The 20,761-nt window shown below is 44.9% G+C and overlaps 1 protein-coding gene and 1 long non-coding RNA gene across 2 annotated transcripts in view; one reads left to right on the top strand and one right to left on the bottom strand.

Moving 5' to 3' along the window:
• Positions 1-20,761, bottom strand: part of LOC309372369 — an 84,078-nt gene that overhangs the window by 61,425 nt on the left and 1,892 nt on the right. The window contains exon 2 of the long non-coding RNA XR_014169465.1: positions 3,686-3,759. This is a non-coding gene — a long non-coding RNA (uncharacterized lncRNA). The remainder of the gene's footprint in view (positions 1-3,685; positions 3,760-20,761) is intronic.
• Positions 16,365-20,553, top strand: LOC309372745 (CARD- and ANK-domain containing inflammasome adapter protein-like). The gene has a single exon (XM_081916564.1). It carries the CDS (start codon positions 16,732-16,734, stop codon positions 19,000-19,002), a length of 2,271 nt encoding a protein of 756 aa, XP_081772690.1. The 5' UTR covers positions 16,365-16,731; the 3' UTR covers positions 19,003-20,553.

The raw sequence follows: 20,761 nt of genomic DNA, 5'->3' as shown, positions 1-20,761 counted from the left end.
GCTGTGTCTAGAAAATGCTCAGTGTGCACCTGGGATGTTTAGCACACCAGCACAAAGCCTATTTTGTTGGTGGTGGCGGCAGCAGCGGCATGTTGAAAGGTTAAACTGATCTGCACGGAACTCTGTGCATGCAACCGTCTTAGCATGTGGCTATATCACAAGCATATCACTTCACATGCACCTCTTGCACCAATCATAGAATTGCAGAGTTGGAAGGGACCCACAGAATCATCTAGTCCAACCCCCTGCAATGCAGGACTATGCAACTGTCCCATACAGGGATAGAACCTGCAACCTTGACATTATCAGCACCACGCTCTAACTAACTGAGCTACCTAGACTCTTTTGTGAATGGCCAGAAACCTGAAAAATCCCTGTGTCTAGGTTTTTATTGTTTATTAATGAAATTTAGAATTATTTTCCCAGTCTTGTTCTCACGCATGATGCACCAAAACGCCTTAATTAACAAAGATGACACTTAGTCTAAAAATAATATAAAATCCAGAATGTACCTCAATTGTAATGAGTTGGATGCAGAGAGGATTGCCTTATGTTTTGAATACTGAGGACTGTCATTTTATTTTTTTATTTAATGCCCTCCTTGCAAATATATCCTAGGCAATTCACAGTAATATTTTTTTAACATCATACAATTACACAATAAAAATGCTGTTGATGCCCTCCCCAAACAATTAAAGGCACTTCCCAAATTAATTATGCCTTCAAAACCAACTTCGTTGACTCGGTTACAGCATTTAATGTATAAGTTTCCTTTCCCATCAGAACATTTAAAAAAGCATTTCACTTTAAAAATCAACTAGCTGTGATGTTTACATTGTACCTCCGTTCTTGGAGGCAGGATACCTCTGAATGCCAGGTGCTGGGAAGTGAGAAGAGTGATGTTGCATTCTGGTCCTTCTTGCAGGCTTCTCATAGACATCTGATTGGCCGCTGTAAAAACAGGATGCTGGACCAGATGGGCCATAGAGACCTGATCCAGCAGGCTCTTCTTACATTCTTAACCAGATGCTTAAAAGACAACAGAACACACACCATACAAACTTCCCGGGGGGCGGGGGGGGATTATATAAATAGAGCAGCACAACTCCCCCCCCTCCACAAAGCCTTCTGCTCTCTTACTGCCAGCCACTTGATTTCTGAAGGTGGTTGCCTTCCAAGAAGGACCTCTGTCTAGCTTCACTCCCATGCAGGTTGACATGCTGATTTATACACAGGGAAGCAAATGACTTCTAAACTCAAGCTCTTCCATAGGCTGTGACCCACTGACATTTCGAATTTTTGGAAAGTTCTGCTCTGCATGCAAAGTGAATGGGGCACTTTTGGCCCGTGGGGAGGCAGCCCGAGGCAGTGGGGAGAGGCAGGGCTTCAGCCAGTCCTGCAGCAGCCTCATGAGATCCTGTGGGAAAGTGTAGCATCCCATGCAATGGGGGTAGTAGAGGGTCAAGTGCAGGGGTCCCCAAACTAAGGCCCGTGGGCTGGATAAGGCCCGAGGGACTCGTTTACCCAGCCTGCAGCAACCCCCGCCGCCCAGTGCCACTGGCCGCTTTTACCGGCGCTGCGCGGCTGCCCACTTCTGGGTTGGAGGACCATCGGAAATAGCTTGTGCGCATGCGCATGTGTTATTTCCGGTGCACATCCGGGTTGGAGGAGGCCCGTGCACATGCACACAAGCTATTTCCGGTGCTCCTCCGACCTGGAAGTGTGCCGGAAATAGCGTGTGCGCACGCGGATGGGCACGTGCTCCCCTGCCCTCCACGCGAGTGGCGCTGGAGACACCGGCCCGAGGCGCGATAAGTTTGCTGACCCCTGGTCAAGTGCTTAAAAGCCTCAGCCACAAAGAGGTTGGGGCCATTTTGCCCTGCTAGCTTTCCCACTCGTTTAATGAGGCCTTGTTAGGGCCTGTCTGTGCTCTTTGGGTCACTGGCTAACAGGTCCAGAAATGATTCCCCCCCCCCCCCAACCTCAGTTGGCTCTGGGTTTCCCACCGCTTTCCCTTAGTGAGCACTTCATCATGCTAGGCGTTCTCAATCTTCTGCCACTACTTTGTGCACAAACAGCATTGGGCAGGATCAGACTAGCAAGGATGTCCCATAAAGGGCCTGGAGGGGATGATCGGTTCAGGGCATGGTCCTAGCTCGGATGGGGCCCTGCCTGGCTGAGAGTGGACCTCTCCCCCAGATGCCCAGTGGGATCCCGGGTGCTTGGCTTGCCCCACAGCAGGGTCTGATGGGCTGGTTGAGTGCTTCCCAACCATCAAACAAAATGCCACTCCAATAGCAAGGGCTGGCTGGAATGAAGAATTTCCCTTTGCCCTCGTGCCATGCCAGCCCCACTGACCTGCCATATAATCAATAAAGCTGGACTTGTTTTCACCCAACACTCTTGAGCATCATGTGCCATTCCTACAAAATCCACGAGCCACAAACCTGAGATTCCCTGGTTGGTTAAGCAACTTCAAGGTCCTTGCTCTCCAATCTTATTGTTCTTTATCCGTCTACCAGACAGCCATTCAAGTGGAGAATGCCTCCAAACAGAGGGCAGCGCTCTGGAAAGTAGGACACGTGGCCGTGCTGGCTATATCTCGCGTAAAAATGGGATTCTGGTTTCCGATCTACTTAATTTAGTTTTCACAGCATCAAATAAGTAGGACAACTGCCTAAGTGGCTCATTTGTGCCAGTTTTCTCCTTCGCCTTCTTTATACAACTGTTCATGTTTGGATCGGAAGCACAGGAAGTGTGTACAGAAAGGCCTCTTCCTCCCCGATTTATGAAAGCTTTTCTTGGATAGAATGCCAGGCTGCGCTTGAAAAAAATCACATTGGCATCAATAATATAAGCAGCATCATAGGCATATACTTCTTACCAAGCATAAGCGTAGCCAAGAGGGGGCAGAAGGGACAGCTGCCCCCCCCCAGATCAAGTAAAACAATAGAAATACTTAACTAACTGACCAATCCTGCTCCCCTCTAACAAAAGTGCTGGCTATGCCCATGTTACAAAGCCACATACAAAAACACACACAAAAAGCAAACCTCAAGTTAGTAGGCCAAAGGAATGGGGTGAAATGGGTTAGTAAACATCTTCTGCTGGAGGCCATACTCTTTTCTTCCCTTTTCTGCATTATGCTAACACCGCTTCTTTCTTTCTTTTTCTCCACTCAGCAGGCTGCCAAGGAAGGGGCAAATCATTTGAAATTAAGCTAAGGGCTATATGAAATCCTAGGGAAACTGCTTGTCCATGCCTGATGTTATGCAAGGGACTCCTTCACTTTCCCACTGCAAGCCTACCTCCCCCCCAAAAAGAAATATGGCACTGAACAAAAGCTTCCTATTAGCTCCAACAATTTTCCCCTCGAGCCTAATTCTCAGCAAAGGAAGGGAAGGAGGTGAACAGTATAAGCTAGATAGGGAGGCTCCACAGTTCCCCGTCTAGTTGCATCAATATTCTGATTCGGTATACATGCTTGGCTGGTTGTGATGATGTTCCCAAGAGACTGCCACCACCCAGTTTGCCCCTATCGCATAGATTAGGAGAAAGTCCTTTCCTTTCTAATTGAGACTTTCAAAGCATGTAAGTGATGGAGGATCTGAAAGACACCTGTGGCTGCTGGGTGCTTTGCTGAAGTTAAAGTACCTTCTGGAAGTTTGTGTATCAAATTTCTTACCTGTCCTTCACTGCATTGGCCCACATCCAGCCCACTGCAGCCTCCAAGCTGGTCTGGCACCTGATGTGCCTCTCCTGATTCAGAGGAGAGATGGGGGTGGGGGGAGAGAGATGGTGACACTTCATTCCAAATTCCCTGCTGACAGCACTCAGCAGTTCCAGATACAGTGGTACCTCGGGTTACAGATGCTTCAGGTTACAGACTCCGCTAACCCAGAAATATTACCTTGGGTTAAGAACTTTGCTTCAGGATGAGAACAGAAATCATGCTCTGGTGGCGTGGCAGCAGCAGGAGGCCCCATTAGCTAAAGTGGTGCTTCAGGTTAAGAACAGTTTCAGGTTAAGAACGGACCTCCGGAACAAATTAAGTACTTAACCTGAGGTACCACTGTAAATGTTAAATAGCATGGTGGAAAAGATGAAACCACATAGGATGCCACTGGACAATTCCCATGGTTCTTACGATCAACCAACCCCCCCCCCAGCCCCCCAAGTCCACTCTGCACTCCATTTTGTGCTCATTACATCTCTACAGTTTGTGCCTCACTTTTGGTGTTGCTTTGCTGGCAACCCAGTTCCTATCCTTGTCAGTGGGAGGAGGTTTGTAGCTCAGTGCATATGCTTTCGACACAAATGTTACCATTGTTTGCAGGGAGAGCTAGGGAAGAATCCCATATGAAACTCTGGAGAGAAACCCCAACAGTCAATGTAGAGACAATGCTGAATATTGGCCGAACCACTCAATTGACTTAGTGTAAGCTCGGCCAGCCCTGCTATTAGGCAGAGAAAGCAGCCTCCTTAGGTGGCAGATGCGGATGGATAGAGAACAGATACTGTGTGAATTAAACAGCTTGCCCTGTGCCTCTTAAGCTTGCCTGCTGGCCTCAGGTGTGGTGGAGGCTCTGTCCCATTACCAGTGCTGAAGTAAGTTTCACCTGCCAGTCCTAGGCTTGCCATGTGTCCGGAATTTCCCAGACATATCTGGAATACTGCAGTTTGAAGCAGTGTCTGGGCGAAAATTGCAAACAACAACAAAAAGTCTGGGAAAATCCGGATGTGTGGCAACCCATGTTGGCCGTGTCGTTTGGGGCAATTTCTGTTTAAAATTGCTCAAAATCTTCTTCTTCTTTTTGCAGCCTCTTGTGTTCTTATGAGACAGTATGGAAGGTGAGCATGACTTGCAAACGCTGTTCTGTATTTTTTATGGGTGCTTGGCCTTTTAAAAAATAAAGGCTAAGAGATATAAGATAGCACGGCTATAAGCAGAAGGCTTGTGCAAGTTCAGAAGTGCTGTGAACTAGAACAAATCATGTAACCTCCTCTTTTTCTTTTATTACACCAGGCAGGTACACTTGAAAATGTACTGGGCATGAGTAATAAATTAACTAAATATCAGTGTTGTCCAAGTAATCTGCCAGCATTGAGGAGGGCAGATTGATAGATAGGTAAAAGCAAAAGGGTACATTATCATTAAGCTGCAATTACATTCTCTGGTTGGAGCTATCTAAAATGTAGCAGAACCTGGAGCAGAGAAAAGTGACAGATGCTACAAGGAAAAAGGGGGGGGGGACCACCCTTGATTTCACAGCAAACTCCTTTTTTATATAATTAATGTAAAACGGCAGTTAGTAACCATTCCAGTTACTCCTTCACAGTGCAATCCTATGTTCCGCTTATTCTGAAGCAAGCTGCATTGGATTCACTGGCGCTTAGTCCCAGGTAAAGGTGCATAAGCTTGTATGCTGAGACCATTAACAGTGCAATCATATGTATACGTGTCTACTCAGAAAAAAGGCCAGTGGTTTTCAGAAGGTGTGGTCCCAGTGAAGCTGGCATAGGGTTGCAATCGAAATGGATTAATGTGACACACCAGCTAGAAGGGCTTAACTTCCTTGAGTGCTGCTGTGGTGTGCAGGCTTGTGAGTTAGGGAAACATGGTGCCTAGGGTGTTGTAGGACAGTAGGGTAGTGCAGATGTTAAAAATGCATCTTTCAACCTCAGATCTACTTTCTACTCATAAAATGTACATGATAATGAGGTAAGGAATTTCTTTCACCTTGCTGAGAAAAAAGGTCATGTAAATAAATTGAAAATGAAGTGTTGTTGTTGTTGTTGTCTGACTTATCCAATAGCTTTTATTTGTCATGTCTGCTGCTGTTTTATTTTTTGTATGTAAATTTATTTTAGCTATATATTACTTGGACATTTGGGGATATAAAACCCAATAAACAATAGCTCAGGCCGTGTTGAGCACAACCAAATATTGGCTTCCATTCATATTGTATATTCAACAAGCTTTAAACCAAGTCAGCGGCTGGCTTCATAGGCAAGTTACACCTGGAAAGAATGCAGCCACCCATCCTTCAACCATCACTTGCAGGAACACCTGCTTGGGACTGTGTATGGCACAGGACAGTATCCACCAAGAAAGTTCCTTTAGATCAGACTTTCCCAACCTGATGCCATCCAACTGCTTTGGACTACATTCCCCATCAAGCCCAGCCGGAATGACCAGTGGTTGTGGGTCATGGGAATTGTAGTCCAGCAACATCTGGATGTCACAGGAGGCTACGATGACAAATTCCAGATGTTAAGAGAGCTGGCTCAAGATATGCTTGAGATATGGAACAGCAAATGCCTGCCCTACCCTTGTTTCAAGGTGATTAGCCATAGTACCCTAGGTCAGTCAAGTTGTTTTGGCACCTGAAGCAGATAAATCACCCAAATGACTCTCCTGCTCCCAGTCAGTAAAAACACAACAATGAATTAAATAATTAACAATTTGCTGTCCTTTTATAGCACCCCAAATCATCTACCTGAGGCGGCTCCTTCACTCTGCCTCACAGGAAGGCTGCCCAGACTAGCACTGCAGGCTATTTAAACTCACCGCAGAATAACCCCAAGACAAATTGGAAAGTTTCGTTGTGTCCTCCCCTAGCACCAATCAACATCAGTGAAAGTGTCAGCCTAGAAAATTAATAAATCTATAAACAGCAGGAAGAACCTTCCTTTAAGAGGTTAAAGCAGGAAACATCTTACTTTCTGCAAAAATTTACTGACAGTGCCTCATCCTGACTGAAAACCACAGGAGGCCATTTGTGTTGAAAATGGCCATTTTGCAAGGAACTTGAGGAGCTGTCTCATTTTGCTGATTCTTGAAGCTGCCTCAGCATTTGGTAACCTAATATCTCGGCATCGCTTAAACATTATGCTAATGAAAGGCTTTTGTGCAACTGCTTTACATTAAGCCTTGCCCACAGGAAAGTACAAGTTGTCATGTATTATTATTATTATTATTTTAAGAAGACAGATGGCAACTGTTATTTGTGAACAAGCCCAGTTCTCCTCAAATCCAAGCTGCTCCCCTGCAGTGGCAGCGGCGTGGAGACGGCAGCCAGAGGGAGGCTGCCAAAACCCACTGGCTGCCTATGGCGCTCTGTTGCTCTTCGAGATTTCACAGGATGCGCTGCCGAGAAAGTGGCTGTGTGAAAGCTCCTACGGGGGGCCAAGCCACCGAGCTTCCTGGAGGAAGTGGTTGCTCATCACTCTAACCTGAGAAAAGAGGAAAGATGATTGGCTGCAACCCAGTCCTTCACCAGCCCCCAGTAGCACCTCAACTCTGGGCACCAGGAGACCACAGGAATATCCACCACACAGATTGAAACTTTTCCATTGCCCACTCCAGCTCCCTTCTGCTTGTGCCTCTGCTTCCCAACCCCTTTATGTTCTGCAAGGTGCCTATGCTCTTGGCTTCTAGGGCCGGCCACTTGATTTCCAGACAGCTGTTCCAGGACATCAGTACTTGTCTCATGTCTTCCCCAGCCCTCAATAGCCCATTGGCTTTGCTCCACTCCCTTGGTGCCATTTTGCCACAGCTTTGACACAAGGGTGAGGGACTTCTAGATGTTTTTGGACTCCAGTTCCCATCACTCCTGGCCATTGGCCATGCTGGCTGGGGTTGAGAGGAGTTGGGATCCAACAGGCTCCCCATCCCGGTTTTACCATATCACCTTCTATGGTCAGAAGGCATCAAGGAAGGACAACAGGTCAGCTCAGTGGTAGAGCCAGGATGTCTCAAGTTCAATCCCCAGCATCTTCAGGTAGTGTTGGGAGATGCTTCTGCCTGAAGCCTTGGAGAGCTGCTGCCAGTCAGTGTAAATAATGCTGAGGAAGATGGACCAAAGGTCCGACTCGGTATAAAGCAGCTTCCTATATTCCTAAATACAGGGCCAAGCCAGCCATTAAGCAGGATGAAGCCTCAAGGGGTGGACAGGACACACCACTCTTGCCTTTTGGTGGCACTGAAGTCCCCCAGTGGTCACTCTTGGGACTGCTCCTTTTTAACTTGTTCATAAATGACTTGGAGTGAACTGATTACGCTCAATTGTTCAGGTTGGTAAGAACAACAAGGGGTTGTGAGGAGCTCCAAAAGGATCTCTCCAGGCTGGGCGAATGGGCATTCAAATGGTGAATGCTGTTCAATGTAAGCAAGTATATATATTGGAGCAAAAACTCCTAACCATATACCATATACCAACACGGCAGCTGCAGGCACACAAGTGTCTAGAGAGGCCCCCCACAGAATTCAGACTTAAAACAAGTGGAGTCTGGCCTGCTGGCTAAATTTGGCCCTCCTGGGCTCCCCATTTGGCCCACGTCATGTATCTGTTTCAGGCAAGCCACAACCACTTGCTTTATATCTGATGTTGTTGATGAAGTCTGACATGGGGTAGGGAAGGGCCAAAGGGGGCTTTGCAGGCACTGTCAATTGGGGGTGCCTGCAAAGCACTTTGTGCAGTACTTCCCAAGCAGCAGATAACTAGCTGATCGTTGGCCTTTTGGAAGTGCTGCCAAAAGGGCTATGCAATCCCTGTGCTTGGGAAGTGCTGCGTACAGGGATTGTAGAAACAAAACAAAATAAAAGTGCAGTGCTTCCCAAATGTGCAACAAGCTCTTTGACTGGTGTCACTCATCTGAATCATTATGACGTCAAATAAGATAATGATTTTGATGCAAAATCTGCATGCATGATTTACCCCTGTGGCATAGGACAATATGGATTTGGATTCCATGGGTTACAATAGCTCACATGTGCACCATTTGTTGAATGGCACTGGTGTTATAGTTTTTCTCATGTTAAACCCTGCCCCCACTTCCTCACCCTAATAGTAAAACGCTGGTCATGCAGATCAGAATCACCATCTGTAGAAGTAAAGACGAACTCCTTGTACAATTCGTTTCAACAGTTCAGTGGTTAGTTGGACAGAGAGCTGGTGGCAAGGCATCTCCTGATCGCAGTGACCTCTAAGCCTACCTCCCTTGGTGTTATCTGGATCACTTGCCCCATAATGTGTCCTTGTTGGGGCAGGAGGGCTTCTAGGTTGCTTTAATTAAGTTCAACTTGAAGTAATATAAATATACCATTTTTTCCATGCAGCACAACTTTAGACCGCAGTCCTAGTACACTTTGAAGAAAGGTCTTCTAAAGTACAGGACATTTTTCCACATAAATATGTTTTAAATCTTAACATTCACTCTTAAAACACATTTATGTGGAAATAAGTCCTGTTGGTTTTAAGCAGCTTTCTTCCAAATAAGTAAACACTAAGAGCGAGGTGAAGGTTACAGTAACACTGCAAGGGACATATAAAACATTTGGATAATCAGCTGCGAGAGCTATATTTACACTGGGTTACTTTGACATAGAGTTGCATAGGAAGGAAAGTGATAAATAACAAAGACTTGCTGGCAACTCAATATTCACCATGTTTAATCAGAAGTCCTGTTGATTTCAATGGGGTTAACCTCCAAACAGGCAAAGTTAGGATTATGGCCTTAAGTAGCAAAATCCACATGAGGATTCAATTATGAATACATTTATGCAATGACGTTTTACAATTTAAAATGTAGTAAGTATTTGAGACCCCAGCATTGCCTTGCGATTTGTTCTGGCAAACCGTTATGGTCAAAGCAATCTGTAAACATTCAGGGCAACTCTAAGGAAGAGCAGCTTTCTGCTCATGGAGTCCTATGGAAAGTTGTCACCCTAAATACAGTAAACTCTATGCCGGTTTTCTGAGATCGGTTACACTATATAATGCAACAGGGCTTAATCAAAGGTATAAGTTGGTAGGACTGCTGCCGTAGTTGGAAGTGGATTCCACTAGAATTTGCAAAGTGTACTTCTGTATAAAGCTGATTAGCATGGATGGCCCAATTCTATAAATACACATAGGGAGGCCACTTATGCATTGCCGGGGGGGGGGGGGAGACCAAACAGGAAATGCATCACCAAAAGACACACTTGTTTGAAAGTGGAACAGTCTCCCTCGGGAAGTGGTGAACTCTCCTTCCTTGGAGGTCTTTAAGCAGAGGTTGGATGGCCATCTGTCATGGACACTTTAGCTGAGATTCCTGCATTGCAGCGGGTGGACTAGATTGCCCCCTGGGATGCCTTCCAACTCTAAGATTCTGTGATAAAATGTGCATGTACGAATTTATATGTATACATTCACAAACTACTATATATCTTGGAAAGTTTTTGTTTGCTCAGAATTTGGATGTCTCTTAAGTTATCATGAACGCATTTTGCATGATGGTTCCCAAGAATAAAGAGCAGGTTTTCATTGTATGTTTGGACACAGCTGGACACCATTTGGAATCAAGATGGCAGACCAAACCTTTCAAAACTGCACTGAACTTTTGGTTTCTTAGCACTCCTGAGGAAATACTGGATACAAAGCTGCTAGTTAGAAACAATCACTATCCTTTAGATAGAAATGCAATGGGTGGGATTCAACATCCCACTATTGTGAATGTTCCACCTGCACAGGAATTTCAGCTGCTTCCCCCTGTGCACTCTTCTGGGGGTTCCCCCAACCCACCCCAGTCAATTTCAGGGGGCGTGCAGAAGGAAGCCCCATTGCACGCGTGGAAGTTCTTAAGCAGGGCTCAGGAAGTGAATCCTGCCCAACACATTTCACCAGGGTACAAAAAACTAGCCAAGTGACCTGTAGGCCTGCTCAATCTGCTGCCCATGTACTAATTGTATACAAGCAATTCAATACTCCTACTGCTCTTCCTTCTTAGGATTCGTTCTTTTTAAAATGTGTTTGGATTAGCTAGCCCTTCGAATAGAAGACACATAGACACTGTTTTGGGCTGGCTCTACCATTAGACAGAATGAGATGGCCTCCTTAGGCAGCTATTTCTGGGTGTCATGAGACAGCAGACAGCTCTTAGTAATTTGGTGGTTGTATTTTTTTTCCTGCCAGGAAGGGGCAGAGGAGCATGTGGGATTTTCAAAATCATGTCTTGGGCAAGCCCGCAACACACATTTTCATAGCTGCCCCCTCTTTTCTAACTTTGAAAAGGTTGTAGACTGACTTTTCTTTAGCTGACCAAACCCTGATCAAGGTAAACGTAAAGAACCCCTAGATGGTTAAAGGTAAAGGGACCCCTGACTATTAGGTCCAGTTGTGACCGACTCTGGGGTTGCGGCACTCATCTCGCTTTATTGGCCGAGGGAGTTGGCATACAGCTTCCAGGTCATGTGGCCAGCATGACTAAGCCGCTTCTGGCGAACCAGAGCAGCACACGGAAATGCCGTTTACCTTCCCACCGGAGTGGTACCTATTTATCTACTTGCACTGGCATGCTTTCGAACTGCTAGGTTGGCAGGAACAGGGACCGAGCAACGGTTGCTCACCCCTGGATTCGAACCGCTGACCTGCACAACCCACAGCGCCACCTGCGTCCCTCCTAGACGGTTAATTCCAGACAAATTCTACTAAGGGGTGTGGCGCTCATCTCCCTTTCCAGCCAAGGGAGCTGGTGCTTTCCGGGTCATGTGGCCAGCATGACTAAACCACTTCTGGTGCAACGGGACACTGTGATGGAAACCAGAGCACACAGAAATGCCGTTTACCTTCCCGTCACTGTGGTACATATTTATCTACTTGCACTGGCATGCTTTCAAACTGCTAGGTTGGCAGACGTTGGGACAGAGCAACAGGAGCTCACCCCATTGGGCGGATTCAAATGGCCGACCTTCCAATTGGCAAGCCCAAGAGGCACAGTGGTTTAGACCATAGCGCCACCCTGATAGTCTTTGTTAAACTCCTTCATAAAACTCTTAATGTCATTTTCTGCAATAGTTTGGGTCACTATGTTGAGGCAAAGCACTTGTTCATAATGCCACCAAGTAAAATGAAAACATTTGACATCGTCGTTCCAGAACAAGCCACTGCCTAGCTTGTAAAAAAGAAGAGGAAAAATAAAGTTATTGAATGTTTTCAATAAAGAGCTTGGTTGCATTATAGATAAGCGCTGTGCTTCAATGGCTGAATCTGAAATTAAAATGCATGCTGGGAAACATTAATAACACAACTTCACTCACTACTGATATATTTATGTTCATTTATTCCAGCTGTTATGTCAGGCCAAACACCCTAGAGAATGTAAAGAAGGCATTGGAAACCATTCAGTTACATTCAACCCGTTTTAACAGGTTCCAGGTCTCTTAATTAGTTTAAAGAGGACCTTCTGCCAACTGCGGCTGCTGAAAACACTCAAAAGAGAAACAGTGACCTCTTCTGGATTTTGTAAAGAAGTCAAAATTGTATTTGGCAAGCGTCTGATATAATATTAATCTAAGAGGAGAGTTTTATTTGCTCTCCTCTATGGGAGAAAAATGTAAATAAAGGATGTCAAACACATTTCATGTTGACAAAGGATGTTGTTTTTGAAAACTGACTCTTTTATTAATTAAGAAACATCTTCATCTTGGGAAAGCCAGGAAACCATACAGCTTCAAAGCATGCAGAGCTTCAAAGCCAGATATAAAGACTAAACAATTAGTTGAAAAACACTCATCTCCCTCTTTCAAGTGAAGATTAACTTGACTTACTGGCCCAGTTATTGGACCAGAATTGCTAGATTATACAAACAAAATGCCTTGGCATGGTTTGGTGGTTACATTTCACTCCAATACAAAGGACGAAATAGAGAGTGCATTCAAATGTTAAATGTTAATGTGAGCATCACCAAAGCTCTGACTCCCCCCCCCATGCTCCCTTATGCTAGTGGTTCACAGGGAAGCCATAAAACTTATAACATGGTTGGGGCAGATTATGCAAAGTGCCTTGATTCCATCATTGCAATGACCACTAAAGCCAGAAGATTAGGAGTACAGGAATTAGACTTACCCTGAATCACATCATTGGTCAATATAGCTCAATACAATATAGCTCTACAATGACTGCCAGTGGTTCCCCAGAGGTTCAGACAGGAGACATTCCCAGCCCTCCTGGAGATGCTAGGTATTGAAACTGGGACCTTCTGCATACAAAGCAAATGCTCCTTCTCTGAGCATGAAAATCTACCCCACTGGACCTCTCTGCTTTATCTACCACATTTAACTTGTTCAATTCACCACCTATAGATGGGCCACCACATCTTCAGCTCAAACGACACATTACGTTATGTATGCATTCTTCTATAGTGTGGACAAAACTGGGCATTTCCTTTTCAAAAACTACAACAGCCATTTGGGCCCATTGACAGAGATGTTACTACTTTCCTCTCCAAGCACTTTCCCAGCCAAAAATCACACACACACACACACGCGCACACACACACTTTTCCCTTAAAGGTGCTGCTTACTGCAAATCCCTAAGATTCCAGGAATACAGATCCTACCTGATCCCAACAGCATTTGCACTGTTCTGTTTTATTTTGCTTTGCATTTCCCAACTCTCTTAATTAATATGCAAAACTTTCTTTGGCTAGAAATTATCAAAGCATTCGTTCCGGTTTCAATCCTACTTTAACACAAACCGAACATTCCAGACCAAAAGACATTTTTATTTATTTGTATGTATTTATTATTCCATTTATAGCCTATCTTTATTCATCCCTGTGGGAGTTCAAACCCTGGTCTTCCAGGTCATAGCCCAATGCTCTAACCACTATGCTACACTGGCTCTATAGGAAGAAATACAAAAATGCTCTAAGATTGTTCTGGATCCCAGTTAGCCACTTACTCTCTTTTAGTTATTCAATCCATTTTTCAAAAAACCCCACCAATTTTCTACTATCTGCCTATGATTGTTCTAGGAAAAACTATATTCAGGACACAGCCCTGCTGGGTGAGGATTTGACAGAAACTCAGCACCATAAGCAGAATGCCAGGGATGGTGCAGCCATGACAGATATGCTGATGAAATCTGACATCAGTAGAATAGTGGGGCTTGTGTAGGTTTTCTGCCAGTGAAGATCTGCCTGTGGATGGGATGGGATGGGAGTCAGGATGGGGTGGCCCAGAGAAGCGCAGAGTTACATGATATGCTATACTCCTCTAGGCTCCAGTGACCATGTCATAAACAGTCAAAGATGCAAAGAGTTTCCTCCTGCTGACGCCAGTGGGAGAGAAACTTCTTAAAAAAGATAAAAGGGGAAAAGAAAACCTCCTTGTGTCAATGACCATCCTGCTCACTTCGCTGGGCCAGGCATAGGATATCACCCAATCGCAGCACACCAGGTAAATAAATCCTACATAGGGAGACTGCAGCTGAAGGCACGTCCCCACTTGCCCCATTCCTAGAGCTCCCAAAGGCCAGATGGGGAAACCGGGAAAGAGGTGGGGGGATTTGCAGACACAGGAGTGGTTTCCAGAGACCTGTTTGTTGGGCATTTGGTCTCATTGGTTTGTACGGCATTTCTGCAGAGGTTATACAACACTGCCATCAAGTGGGAATTATCCCACACTTTCTACTGCTTCCCCCCCATCACATTTCTTACTGCAAAAAGCCTACTTTTTAAGCGTGAGAAGCCTGTAGTGCTGTTGCTGTTTACCACGATGTACCCATCTTCTTGGAGGTGGGTTAAGAAGAAGGGCCATGTTATTTCACGAAGGAGCATAATTGGCATCTATTCAAATGGGTGAGAGAGCCAAAAGTGATGGCAGTCTGGAAGCGTCCACAGAGAACCGGCTTCCAGAACATATAGGGGAACTTGAGTACCTCACTTCTAGGGGGGAACCCCCACACCCGACAATAACCCCCACTCCGATCCAACAACCACATCGCACACAGGCAAGTAAAGGAAGTGGGAAACACTGGCTGCAAAGTGTGACAATTGTGACCCATTTGTTCTATGTGAACATTTCTTTTAAAATATATATCCCACTTTTTTTGAGGAACTTCCTCCACAAATGAGGAACTGCCCTCCTTGCGGAGAGCTGCCTATTTTGTGACCGCAACATGAAGCTGTAATAAAAAGACTATAAATCTATCAACTGCTTGTTAATTCTTATCTGTAAGGGGAGGACTTTCCAAGCTTGACACTCTGTGTTGTGCCATCCCATTCTGTGGCGTTCCCACCCCCACCCCAGCACTGCTTGTGAGCAGCATAAGAAAAATGGAGCCCCTGCCTGGAGGGATGCTGGTAGAAGGAGGAAAGTTGTTGCTGCCTGATGGTTTTGGGTAAGGTTACCAGATGTTTTTCCAATGAATCCGGGGACACTTTTAAACTTCAATGGATTTTGTATGGGGACTGATTTGTAAATCTGAGGACTGTCCCTAGGAAATGGGGATGTCTGGTTACCTTAGTTTTGGGTGCAGTGGCATTCTTTCATACGTTGTGTGGGGGTGTATCAGAATATACCCCTGCGCAGCATGCAAAAGAATGGCACAGTGCCCAAAAGCATGTCCTTTTCACTGTGAGTTCACTGGCTTCCTCTGTGTATGGTGGATTTTGGCTATGTGTTCACGGATGCAGGGGCCTATCTTCTGCTTTTATGCTATTATTGAATTTTCTGTTTTGTGTGTTTTCTCTTCTACTCCTGGGCTGAGCATGTATAGCCATCCTACCTGCTTAGCAGAATGCTGCTGACAGACCTATGCATTTATTTATTTATTTAGTAGCCAGTTATTTTAATGATTATTCCATACTGCTTTTAAATTTTTTTTTGTTATATTGCTGTGCACTGCCCTGATATTTTGTGAGAGGGCAGACTATGAATATGTCCATAAATATAAAATAGAAGTGATGCAACTTTACTCCTGGTGCAATTGCTATGTAAGATTGTTCTGCTAATCTTCTGTTTATTAGAAGCCGTCATTATAATTTGCCCATATCGCTTTAATGAAAATTCCTCAGTTGTTAAAATATTCCACCTCGAGGACAGATGTGTTTTCAATGAGAATTTGCCTTTATCGAAACACCATGAGCTCACAGCACTGATTAAATTATTACATGTTGCGAAAGGCAAAATAAATGTCTTCTTTCTTGATTTTCTTTCATGTTTCACCTATATGGCCCTTTCATAGCATGCCATTATGTTGCTGTCTGAAAAGTTTTATTGTTGTATGTACATTGCTTAGGATAGTCTTTTTTTAAAAAAAGTGGCTAATGCATTTTTCTAAATAAATAAAATAAATGTGGGATCTACTTTTTTTGAAACATTAAACTCATTCTTAGCTACTTGCCCTGCAGCTTTTGATCACTGTGTGATATGCCGCTGTGTAACTAACTGACGGGTATACAATTTTATCTTAATGTTACACAAAGGCTAATTACATAGCAACAGTTACTAGCCTGCTGCTTTTCTTCTGACATGTTTGACAGATGGGTCACACATGCCAAATACATTTTTTTTTAAAGTTTCTATCCATCAACAGCTTAGCTACCAACTTTGAAAACTTCCTCTCGATTTTATATTGCAAGTTCTTGCAATGTAACCATTTTTACTGGAATATTTTTACTGAGTTTTGTTTTGTTTCAATTCGTCAACTCCAGTCTGTTGTTAAGGAAAAGAAAAGAGAATTGGAAGGCAACAGCGTTGCACAACGAAAGGTGAAAAGTTTATGCTCTCCCTTTCCCCCCCCCCCATGTGTGTGGTTGTCGCTGAGATTTCCAGTTGGATCATCAGAATATTTGTTGGCAGAAACTGGAGCAAACTTATGTAACAATCTGCACTTTCTCATGCTAAATGCCGAACTTCAAAGGCATGTTTAATGTATCGCGGGTGCATAATCTAAACACATCATGTATTCAGCTGGCATGTTCACAAATCCCTATGCCACAGAAGTATTGAGAACTAAAAAGAACGAACTTGTAGATGGCATAAGGAACCCTGATCAGCTTCTGAACTGGCTGATAGAACATGGCATTTTTACACCCGAGAAAAAAATGGTCTTATCCTACTACAGAACAAGAACTGCAAAGAACTCCCGGGTCCTGGATATATTAGTTTCTCAAGGTGAGCGAGCTTGCAGGCTCTTTTTTTATCCATGTCTGAAACAGATTGAGCCACAGCTATATAACAACATGAGGAGTTATGTCAGCAATGTGAATGAAAGAATTGGTGATGCCAGAAGGCAACTGATAGGGTATCTACTGGAGAAAGATAAAGGGTGGGTTCAAAAGGGTAAAGATCCTCACCAAGAAAAGAAGGATAGCCCCAGACATGTTTTAGCTAAGCCAGAAAAGCTGACTCAGATCAAACGTAAAGTAAAACAGGATTCAGCTGCTGTGAAATCCCAAGACAATTCTTTCAATTCTCTTTCCGTCTTTGATTCTGTGGCTAAAGGTAATCTTTCCTATTTAGAAAAGATCTTAAAAGAGAATGATATTAACGCAGTAAACTCTGAAGATGAAACCCTCCTACACATTGCAGCAGCTCACGGGCATACAGAAATAATTGACTATTTAATCGACAGAGGGGCTAAGCTGGAAGTTAAGGATAAGAAAGGAAGAACCCCGCTACACAGAGCTGCTGAGAGAGGTCACGGCGAAGCTGTGAAAATGCTGCTCCAATCGGGTGCCAACATGTACACCTTGGATCAGGAAGGCAAGAGCCCCCTTCATTTGGCCCATCAGAACCACCACACCCATGTTCTGAATAGCATCCTGAAAGAAGAGGCGAGGCGACACAAGAACCAACACAACTTCCTGCACATGGCTGCTCTCAGAGATGACAGTGAGCTGGTGCAAGCCATCCTAAAGAATGGCGCTTTGAAGGATGCCAAGGATGAGAGAGGACAGACCGCTTTGGGCTATGCCGTGTCTCGAGGGTTTGAGAAGACTGTCCGGGTTCTCCTAGAAGCTGGAGCCAACACTGATTCCAGCATCATCGATGTAGCCTTTAACAGCAACAGTCAATCTCTCTTCAAGTTATTGCTGGACTATTCCAAAGGCATGTCGCCGGCTACGATGGTGTCAGCTCTCTTTAAAGCCGTTCAAAAGGACCTGCATGGAATCGTAGCAGCTTTAATTGACAAAGGTACCGACAAAAACGCCCTCGACGAAGCGCAGTACACACCACTGCTTGTGGCGTGCGAGATGGGCAAGACCGAGTCAGCAAAAGTTCTCATTGAAAAGGGAGCGAGCCTGACGGACAAGACCCCAAACTCAAGCAGTGCTTTACACCTGGCAGTTCAAGCTGGAGCTTCCTCCATTGCAAAGATGCTCCTGAGCAAAGGATTGGATGCCAACATTGCCGGGCAGGGAGATCAGACCCCCCTCCACGTGGCCGCATTGCACAATAAGGGAGGGCTAGTTGACTTATTAATTGACGGAGGTGCAAAAACTGATTCGGTCACTAAAGAACTGCTCACTCCCTTGCACATTGCAAGTTATAAGGGTCATGTGGAAGTTGCGCAAAAGCTGCTGCGGCGAAAGGCTAATGTCAACGTTAAGGATAAGCAGGCAAAGACAGCTCTGCATCTTGCTGCTGAAGCAGGAAACCCTGCTATGGTAGAACTGCTGCTGAACTACAATGCTGACTCCAATGCAACAGACAAGGAGAAAAAGACCCCGCTTCATCTTGCAGCCATGGGAGGTCATCTTAACGCAGTGAAAGCACTGTTAGCGAAGAAGTCCAGGTTTGGTGCCAAAGACATGGACGGATGCACATCTATGCACTATGCCACCATCAATGGGAATGTGGAGATACTACAGGCCCTTCTGGCTGCTGGCAAGAATAAAAATATCGATGACAAAAATATTTGGAGGAAGACACCACTACATCTTGCAGCAGAACACGGACACAGCAACCTAATACATTTCTTCTTGAGCAACGGTTCAGCCATTAATGCTCTGGACAACAATAAGGACACACCATTGCATTGTGCTTGCAGAGCCGGTCATTTCTACTGTGTGAGCGCACTGGTCAGCTGGTCTGAGGGGGGTAAAGCAAATCTACAAGCCACAAATAGCCTGAAGAAGACTCCACTTCAAGTAGCAGAATCCAGCCCAACTGAAAGCCAGGCTCAAATTGTTACTCTTTTGAAAAAGAAAATGTTATTGATAAGATAAATGTGCTAAGAAGAAACTACTTAAGAAGCACAAGTTGTTTCTTATTGGTGTCTAGTGCCTTGTTCTCACCTGTGTCTGGGCTGCCCTATTTCAGGGTCAATGCAGGAAATCAGTGGTTGGAACTCTTCATTATTATTTTAAATCAAAATCTTAAAGGAGGGAGGGTTCCTATAAACAAGCCCACAAAAGGCCTTAGCCTTAAGAAAACAACTAGTCCGTCCACTGGAGGAGGTTGGCAGAAGTGTTTCATTCCTCCCGAAGCAAGCCTCTCTGCATTCCTACAGAGGCAGGGCTTCCCTCACCTGCCAGCGCACTTGGTTTCTATTCTGAGCACAGAGGAGGAATGGGGCCCTCATCCCTCCTTCTCCTCAAGCCTACTCACTTGCCTGCATGCAATTCCATGCTGCCTACAAGTACTAGGCTAGTCCTTAAATACAGTCATGGAAAGGTTAACCTTTTCCTGTAATGGCACCCAGCACACGGAATGCCATTCCATGGAGGGACTAAGCTATCTCCCTTCTTGCCAGTGTTGTTTTGGTTTGCTCTTCAAAATTATTTGGTTGGATTACCGCTTAGCATTAAATTTTAGTTTTAGATTGCCTGCCTATCTCTTATTGTTCCTGATTTGTTTTGATGTTTTATTGTTGTGTGCTGTTTTATTACAATTGATATTAGCTGCTTTGGACATAAGCTTGTCGGGGTGTGGTTGGGATTACAGATATTACTGTACTAGGAGGGTTCTGCCCATGGGTGTAGCCAGGATTTTTGTTAGGGAGGATAGGACATTGTTGGAGGGGCAGAACTGACGTGATTGGTCAGTTAGTTAAGTATTTATATTGTTTTACTTGATCGGGGGAAGGGGGAAGGGGGGAGCTGCCTCCTCTTGGCTACGCCCATGGTTCAGCCCCCCCTGCTCATTCCATTTGGCAACCCCCAATGCCCCCACATTAACCCCTTTTTCTTTCCTTTTTCACCTCATGCAATTGCTAAACCTCCATTTCACTTTCCCAACTATATTTCTGAAGCAGCTACTCTGTTCTGTTCTGCAGCCCAACTTTTCACCCGTTTCCCCCTATGTCCATGCTTCCCCCTCCATTTTGGCACCCCCATTCACACAGCCCCTGCTCCATGTCTCCTTTCCTCTCCTATTCTGTAGTCCCATTTGCACACATACCCTTGTGATTATATGTTATATGTGTTATTGTATCTTTAAAACCTGGGGCACGGGTGGCGCTGTAGTCTAACCCACAGAGCCTAGGGCTTGTTGATCAGAAGGTCGATGGTGAGCTCCCGTTGCTCAGTCCCTGCTCCTGCCAACCTAGCAGTTTGAAAGCACATCAAAGTGCAAGTAGATAAACAGGTACCACTCCAGCGGGAAGGTAAATGGCATTCCCATGTGCTGCTCTGGTTCACCAGAAGTGGCTTAGTCATGCTGGCCGCATGACCCGGAAAGCTGTCTACAGACAAATGCAGGCTCCCTCGGCCAGAAAAGCAAGATGAGCACCGCAACCCCAAAGTCATCCACGACGACCTAACGGTCAGGGGTCCCTTTACTTTATCTTTTAAAAAAATAAAATTTTAAGAGAAGTTATGTCAGTTAGCTTGTTCAGTTAGAGAAGCTTAAGTTTATTGTTGTTGTTTATATATGGGTGTTTGCTTGATAATAAAATATCTGAATTACTGCATTGAATCTGGAACTTCATGTCGAAGGCAATACATGGCAAGAGTGAAACACTCTATGGGAACATACTATGAAAAA

Source organism: Podarcis melisellensis, assembly GCF_964234715.1.
Source record: "Podarcis melisellensis genome assembly, chromosome: 6".
Taxonomy (NCBI): Eukaryota; Metazoa; Chordata; class Lepidosauria; order Squamata; family Lacertidae; genus Podarcis; species Podarcis melisellensis.
This window is presented reverse-complemented; position numbering and strand designations above follow the sequence as displayed.